Source organism: Engraulis encrasicolus, chromosome 9 (genome assembly GCF_034702125.1).
Source record: "Engraulis encrasicolus isolate BLACKSEA-1 chromosome 9, IST_EnEncr_1.0, whole genome shotgun sequence".
In the NCBI taxonomy this organism is placed as follows: Eukaryota; Metazoa; Chordata; class Actinopteri; order Clupeiformes; family Engraulidae; genus Engraulis; species Engraulis encrasicolus.
This window is the reverse complement of record NC_085865.1, coordinates 11,237,504-11,245,003: the sequence shown is the minus strand read 5'-3', so window position 1 is coordinate 11,245,003 and position 7,500 is coordinate 11,237,504. Positions and strand designations below refer to the sequence as shown.

The following is a 7,500-nucleotide window of genomic DNA, read 5'->3' as shown; positions in this document are numbered from 1 at the left end:
AGTTTATTATACTGGAGGCCTGTGTGTGTGTGTGTGTGTGTGTGTGTGTGTGTGTGTGTGTGTGTGTGTGTGTGTGTGTGTGTGTGTGTGTGTGTGTGTGTGTGTGTGTGTGTGTGTGTGTGTGTGTGTGTGTGCGTGCGTGCATGCGTACGTGCGTGCGTGTGTGTGTGTGTGTGCGTGTGCGCGTGCGTGCGTGCGTGCGTGCGTGCGTGCGTGCGTGCGTGCGTGCGTGTGCGTGTGTGTGTGCGTGTGTGTGCGCGTGTGTGTGTTTGATATATATATACGCACATCACAAAAAGTTCACCACGAGTGGCCCGTGTGTTTGATATATTCGTCCATTACAGAAGGTCAGCAAGAACAACATAAAGCAGTGAAGCAGAACAACATAAAGCGGAGAGAGCTGAGAGCTGAGAGCTCAGAGCTGAGAGCTGAGGACTGAGGGCTGAGGGCTGGTCTATATCTGTATCTATGGGCTGAGGGCCAAGAAGGAGTCTGAGTGCTACCTGGTCTGTGGAGGGGACAGTTATGTAGCATGTGTAGGGGTGAGGAGGAGGAGGAGGAGGAGGAGGAGGAAGATGAGGAAGAGGAGGAGGAAGAGGAGGAAGAGGAGGAGGAGGAGGAAGATGAGGAGGAGGAGAGAGGAGGAGGAGGAGGAGGAGAGGAGGAGAGGAGGAGGAGGAGAGGAGGGAGGAGGAGGTGGAAGAGGAGGAGGAAGATGAGGAAGAGGAGGAGGAGGAGGAAGATGAGGAGGAGGAGGAGGAGGAGGAGGAGGAGGAGGTGGAAACAGTAGTAACTGGGTGTGGAGTTTAGAGGTTAGGTAGAAGATATGGTTGGGGTTTGTAGTTTAGAGCTCAGAGCTAGTATAAGTGTATCTATGGCTGAGATCACCACCGAAATGTAATCACTTGTTCCTTTTAGCATTTCCAACAACTCCCCAAAATTGCATCAAAATCTCTTCATAACTTTTTGAGTTATCCTGCTGACAGACAAACAAACAAACAAACAAACAGCCATGGGCCCGAAAACATGTTTTGAAATGTGGCCCAACTGAAATTCTAATTGAATAGCCATGCTGTAGTATATCGCTATCGTGATATAATGTAATCCATATCGCCATATCATGTATATTCTCTTCCCATATTGCCCATTTGCATATTTTCCATATCCATATAGGCTATTGTCCATATTGCACATCAATATAAAATAGGTTAATATAGAACAGAGGTAGCGTCATTTTTTTTCTTAACGTATTTTCTTTTTCTTCTTTTTTCTTTTCTTTCTTTTCAATGGGTGGTTGTTTAAATAAATGTATTGCATTGTATAAAATCTTTGACCGTACATATATGAATATATTGCTGGACCCCAGGAAGAATAGCTGGGTCTGTGCCCAGCTAATGGGGATCCTACTAAACTAAACTAAACTAAACTAAACTAAACTAAACTAAACTAAACTAAACTAAACTAAACTAAACTAAACTAAACTAAACTAAGATAAGATAAAATAAACTAAGCTAAGCTAAGCTAAGCTAAGCTAAACTAAACTAAACTAAGCCCAGCACTAGTGTGGTGTGTAGGGGTTATGAGGTGGAGGAGATGGAGGTGGAGATGCAGTAAAGAGTAGGAGATGGGTTACCGGTACTTGCTGGGTTATTTGCTGGGTTATTTGCTGGGTTATTATTGTCTCTCATTCCCTCTCCTCCACCTACAGGGGATCCGTCACACACACACAAGCACACACACACAGGAAGGACACGATGACAGAGCCATATCTTGAGGAAAAGATGGCCAAGAAGGGGTTCGACAAAACACCGAACAACTTAGGAAAACACTAACAGACTAATGACTTGTGGTGAATTAGTAGTAGGGATGGCGAAAATGTAAAAAAAAAATAACCGGCTACTGAGCGTTATTAACCGGTGGTTAACCGGTTAACCAGTAATCTTAGCCTCTTTTTTTAAAATTCCACCATGGGACGGCTCATGCTCACAGTTATCATTGTTATACAGTATAACACCAATAACACGTGTGTGCGTAGTGTGTGGGAGGGGAAATGGGGGGGGGGAGCGGTTAACTGGTGGCAGAACATTTTAACTGGTTAACGTTGATCCGGTCGACTATCGGTTAAACGGCTACCGGTTAACATCCCTAATTAGTAGTAGAGCTTTGTTCTGGTCTGTGCTGGTCTGTGCTTGAGCATGGGGTGGCTTTGGGGGTTACTGGGAGGAGTTTGGGGAAGTATGGGGGGGTGTTGATTGGGGTGACGGGTGGTGGTGATGGGTGTGGAAGCAAACAGTAGCCTTATCTGTCTCCTCTATCAGTGATGACATCTAGACCGCCGGAGGGAGAGAGAGAGAGAGAGAGAGAGAGAGAGAGAGAGAGAGAGAGAGAGAGAGAGAGAGAGAGAGAGAGAGAGAGAGAGAGAGAGAGAGAGAAGGAGGAGGAAGGAGGAGGAGGAGAAGGGAAGGAAGGAGGAAGGGGATGAGTCTGATCTTTCAAGCATCCCTGGCTTTTCAAAAACACAAACAGAGGATCTGCTGTGTGTGTGTGTGTGTGTGTGTGTGTGTGTGTGTGTGTGTGTGTGTGTGTGTGTGTGTGTGTGTGTGTGTGTGTGTGTGTCTGTGTGTGTGTGTGTGTGTGTGTGTGTGTGTGTGTGTGTGTGTGTGTGTGTGTGTGTGTGTGTGTGTGTGTGTGTGTGTGTGTATGTGTGTGTGTTAGGGGGTGGGATAGTTTGGGATGGAAGTGGCACTGTGAGTCTGTGTGTTTCTTCTTTTGTGTATGTTTAGGGTGGGGAGGTGGGTCAGTGTGTGTGCCTGCGTGCCTGCGTGCATGCGTGCCTGCGTGCCTGCGTGCGTGCGTGCGTGCGTGCATGCGTGCGTGTATGCGTGCGTGCGTGCGTGTGTTTACAGGATTCTTCCGCATCCTGCTGCAGGAGTATTCACAACACTGCTGTCCTCCATCCTCCATAAAGACACACAGGGCCACTCACTCACTCACTCACTCACTCACTCACTCACTCACTCACTCACTCACTCACTCACTCACTCACTCACTCACTCACTCACTCACTCACTCACTCACTCACTCACTCACTCACTCACTCACTCACTCACTCACTCACTCACTCACTCACTCACTCACTCACTCACTCACACGTCTCACCTCGAGGGCTCAATCAACTGTTTTGACAGCCACCTCCTGTGGCCTTAACTAGCTATCTATAGTGACCCAACAACAAAGACCCTATTTGGTGGCCTAATGACAATGGCACTACCTAATGGCTGAATGACAATGACTCCTATCTAGTGGCTTCATAACAATGGCACTACCTAATTGCTTAATAACACACATGGGGTGATTATCTGGGGCACGCCACAGGGACAGATTATGATGACTCCGTGGGCCCTTGGGCCAGACAACAAGATTTCTAGTTATGGCAGTGCACATTTTACCTCCATGCTAGCAGTTAACATTGAGTCCTATGAGACCATTTAGCCGCGAGCTGGTCTCATAGGACTCAATGTTAACTGCTAGCATGGAGGTAAAAATTGCACTGCCATACCCGGGGAAATGTTGAAAGTACAGAAGAACGGTAAAACCCTATTATTTAACTCAAGGGGAGGTGTAAAATAAGCTTATTTCCAAAAATGGGACAGTATCACTTTAACAGAGAGGGCAATTACACCTTTGTGCGTGGAGGCAAACGGAGTGAGAGAGCTTTCATCCCTCCATCACCACATCCATCAGGCCTGCACCCCCCACTCCGTGACAAATGCAACACAGCTTCTCAGGCAGAGGCCCTCTCACCGTGGGTGTGTGTGTGCGTACGAGTGCCTGTGTGTGTGTGTTGTGTGTCTGTGTGTGTGTGTGTGTGTGTGTGTGCGTGTGCGTGTGCGTGTGCGTGTGCGTGTGCGTGTGCGTGCCTGCATGCGTGCCTGTGCGCGCCCCTGTGTGTGTGTGTGTGTTTTGTGAGTGTGTATTCAGGCCGTCTCAAACACTTTTAATGTGCTTTTAATGCAGCTCGCTACTAAAGCTAAGTATCTGTTGTCTTCCTAAGTGGCTCTTGACCAGGTGCCATATTATTCAGTCTGAGGACTCAATGAGGAGTCCTTGGGGGGGGGTGGCTCTTTATTTAGCCATTTGCATTGTAAGCCTGTCCACCCCTCTACTCCTGTTTACACAAGGGGGAACAGTGTGTGTGTGTGTGTGTGTGTGTGTGTGTGTGTGTGTGTGTGTGTGTGTGTCTGTGTGTGTGTGTCTGTGTGTGTGTGTGTGTGTGTGTGTGTGTGTGTGTGTGTGTGTGTGTGTGTGTGTGTGTGTGTGTGTGTGTCTGTGTGTGTGTGTCTGTGTGTGTGTGTGTAGAGAGACTTTGGAGTGTGTGTATGTGTGTATGTGTGTCTGTGTGTGTGTGTGTGTGTGTGTGTGTGTGTGTGTGTGTGTGTGTGTGTGTGTGTGTGTGTGTGTGTGTGTGTGTGTGTGTGTGTGTGTGTGTGTGTGTGTGTGCGTGTGTGTGTGTGTGTGTGTGTGTGTGTGTGTGCAGAGGCTGTGAAGTGCAGAGGAGAAGGGGGGTTGCACCCTGCCTCTCCACCCTTGAAAGCCTGTTGCTCTGTGGGCTACCAGTTGCTCATTTTCTCCCCTCCCTACGTAAAGGAGCAGCACAGTGCAGCCATCCTTCTCCTTCCATTCAACAACAAATTAGCTAAATCCACAGATCAAGGAGTCATAAAAAGCTCTCACTGGCGGATGGCTGTCAGCCCCCACGCAGAGAAAGCGAGAGAGAGAGAGGGAGAGAGAGAGAGAGAGAGAGAGAGAGAGAGAGAGAGAGAGAGAGAGAGAGAGAGAGAGAGAGAGAGAGAGAGAGAGAGAGAGAGAGAGAGAGAGAGAGAGAGAGAGAGAATGAGAGAGAGAGGGCCAACATAAAACACTCGTGAGACTCCCGCTGGCAGCCCTTGAAGAATGAGCCCATGCTGGGAGAAGCCTTGGCTTTCCCTGGGGGCACTGAGCCCTCAACCCCCCCCCCCCCCCACACAACCAGTCATCTCCTAACCTCCAGCCCCAACCTCTCAACCCCTTCAAGCCAGTCAATCCTTTACCCCTCCACTCCTCCTCACCTCAACCCCTCTCACAGGGGCGGATTACAACTCCATGGGGCCAGACAACAAGAAAGGTCCCCCTTGCATGAGTCCTGCTAGTTTACAAAAAAGATAACAGGGTTTTCAGCCAGACGTTAGAGACCCTACACCAGTGCTAACCAATCATTTTTCTCCAAGGGCCAAAACATGTACAGCAAGTGAGGCTGCGGGCCAAACCAAGGACCCAACCCAATGAGACACAAGTTATATGTCTGGACGCTTTTTTGTTTTCCCCTCTTGTCAATGTCTGTTATGAGACGGTAAGCATAAGATCTAACTCTCTGTGAATGCTTTGGAGAGATATGATCCACTGAAGTTTTAGTGATCGAAAATCACACATATTTATATTTTCATTTGTTCTTACTTCATGGCGGGCCAAATGTTTGCCATGCCCGGGCCGGATTTGGCCCGTGGGCCTTTGTTTGGTAACCAAGGCCCTGTAACACTCTCAGAAATAAAGGTACAGAACGTCGCTATGGCAGTACCCTCAAGGGCAGTACCATTGCCTCGCTTGGGTGGTACCTCAAAAAAAGAGGTGACAGATGCACATTGGTTGACATTGCAAGAAACTGAACGCACCTCTGTTTTGGGGTACCAATCAAGCAATGGACGCAATGGGACTCCCCTTGAGGGTACTGCCACAGCGACGAGTTCTGTACCTTTATTGCAGAGACTGTATGTTGTAGGGGGCTCAGGGGCTTGTCCCCCAAAGCAAATTTGAAAATACAGTTGTGAAAAAAGGTGCAATTTTGACGCAGCATGCCAAAGGAATATAGAGGCCCGCCTTGACTCTTGGGCCCCTGGGCCAGGGCCCTGTATGCCCATGCAGTAATTCTAGGGATGCCCGATGTGAAAAATTTCATCCGATACCGATATCCGATATTGATATTGCGGTTTTGGCCAATAACCGATATTAACCGATACCGATGGTTTTTTTTTTTTTTAAGAGATAACATTTAATACTGTTGGAATTAATGCTGCATTTTTTCCACTGTGTTCACTCCCATAGAGCTTGAAAGTCCCGCCCCTTAGTTCCGCATTTCACAGGACTTAAGCTGACCATCTAACAACATGGTAACGAGTAAATATCTTCTGATCTCAGTCATTATATGCGCTGGGCTACAAATATGCTGTTTAAGAGACTAGATAAAGATTATTAATGCAGAAGTATCAATGTTTTGTTCCGAGGCCGTCTGCCTGAAAAATGTGAAGAAACACAGCTTTCTAAAAAGTTTGAGGGTTCGTAAGAAAAATTAAACAAAAATATCAGAAACAACTTATGTGGAGCTCGTGGCACAACTCGAAGGGGATCGAAATATCATTTTAATACCGCCATTGGATTTTGGGCTAAACACGGCGTTGAGGTCCCATGAAATCGGGGGAAGTGACGTCAATTTCAAGCTCTATTCCCCAGCCCTGGCATTCACCCTGCCCCCTTCCTCTGGGCTACCTGGCCAAACCCAGCCTGCTATGCTACCCCCCCTCTACCCCTCCTCCAGTGGGCTGCCCTCTGCTGCTAATTTCCCCTAGGCCCAGACTAAAGGGGGGGTCCGTCCGTGCCGCCGTATGGCCGGCCAATTGGGACCGAGTGCATTTGCTCTGAGTGCTTGATCATTGCTGTGCCGTGGTGCGGTGCGCTTTGCTTTGCTGTGGTGCGGTGCGTTGCGGTGTGGCCATGGGCTATGTGTGTCTATCATCAGGGCTCAATATTTGCAGCAGAAGTTCCTATGCCTCTCCAGGGACGCCCGTATCAACTCCAGATGGGCCCCCCCCCCCCCCCCACACACACACACACACCCCAGACTCCTTTCTCCTCTCTCTCTTTTACAAGAAAGAAGAGAAAGAAAGAAAAAAAGAGAAAGAGAAACACAGACGGTTTCCCAGACCAAACCAGACCATCCCCAGGCAGGCAGGCAGGCTGGATGGCAGACGAGAGGAACTCAATTACCCCCCAATTAGTGAGGGGGGCAGACCAGACACACTGAAAACATCTTTGAGACCGGCTACTCTAACTGCCGCAAGTGCTGCTGCCATTTGAGGGTTAGGGTTTGTTTGTTTTTTCATTTGTTTGAAGAGACTATTGGACATTTAAGTTTTAACAATAGAATCATTGGTTGAAAAAAAAAAGATTTAGTCCTGGAGTCACTTTGTGGGCAATGCATTGCACATTTAATTGTGGGATTTCTAAAATAAATGCACATTGTGTTGGCACTCTCTGGCAGTAGTGCGGCAGAAGAGCAGGCAGCAATTTGTTTCTTTTTTTTTTCAAACAATACAACATTTCCACACTTACTGTAAGTCGATTATGTCAAATGAATCCATAATCGAATTTGCCACCATCACCTCGAGCTGCCTGTGGCACTTCACAATA

The 7,500-nt window shown here is 48.0% G+C and overlaps 1 protein-coding gene across 10 annotated transcripts in view; it reads right to left on the bottom strand.

The window, feature by feature from the left end:
* The window catches only part of eya1 (EYA transcriptional coactivator and phosphatase 1), a 184,929-nt gene that overhangs the window by 72,547 nt on the left and 104,882 nt on the right, over positions 1–7,500 (bottom strand). For 6 of the 10 annotated variants that reach the window (XM_063206475.1, XM_063206474.1, XM_063206476.1 and 3 more), the window contains one exon: positions 1,634–1,702. The exons of the other annotated variants lie outside the window; for them this stretch is intronic. In XM_063206475.1, coding sequence (XP_063062545.1) covers positions 1,634–1,702 — 69 coding nt within the window. The remainder of the gene's footprint in view (positions 1–1,633; positions 1,703–7,500) is intronic. 10 annotated transcript variants of the gene reach the window in all.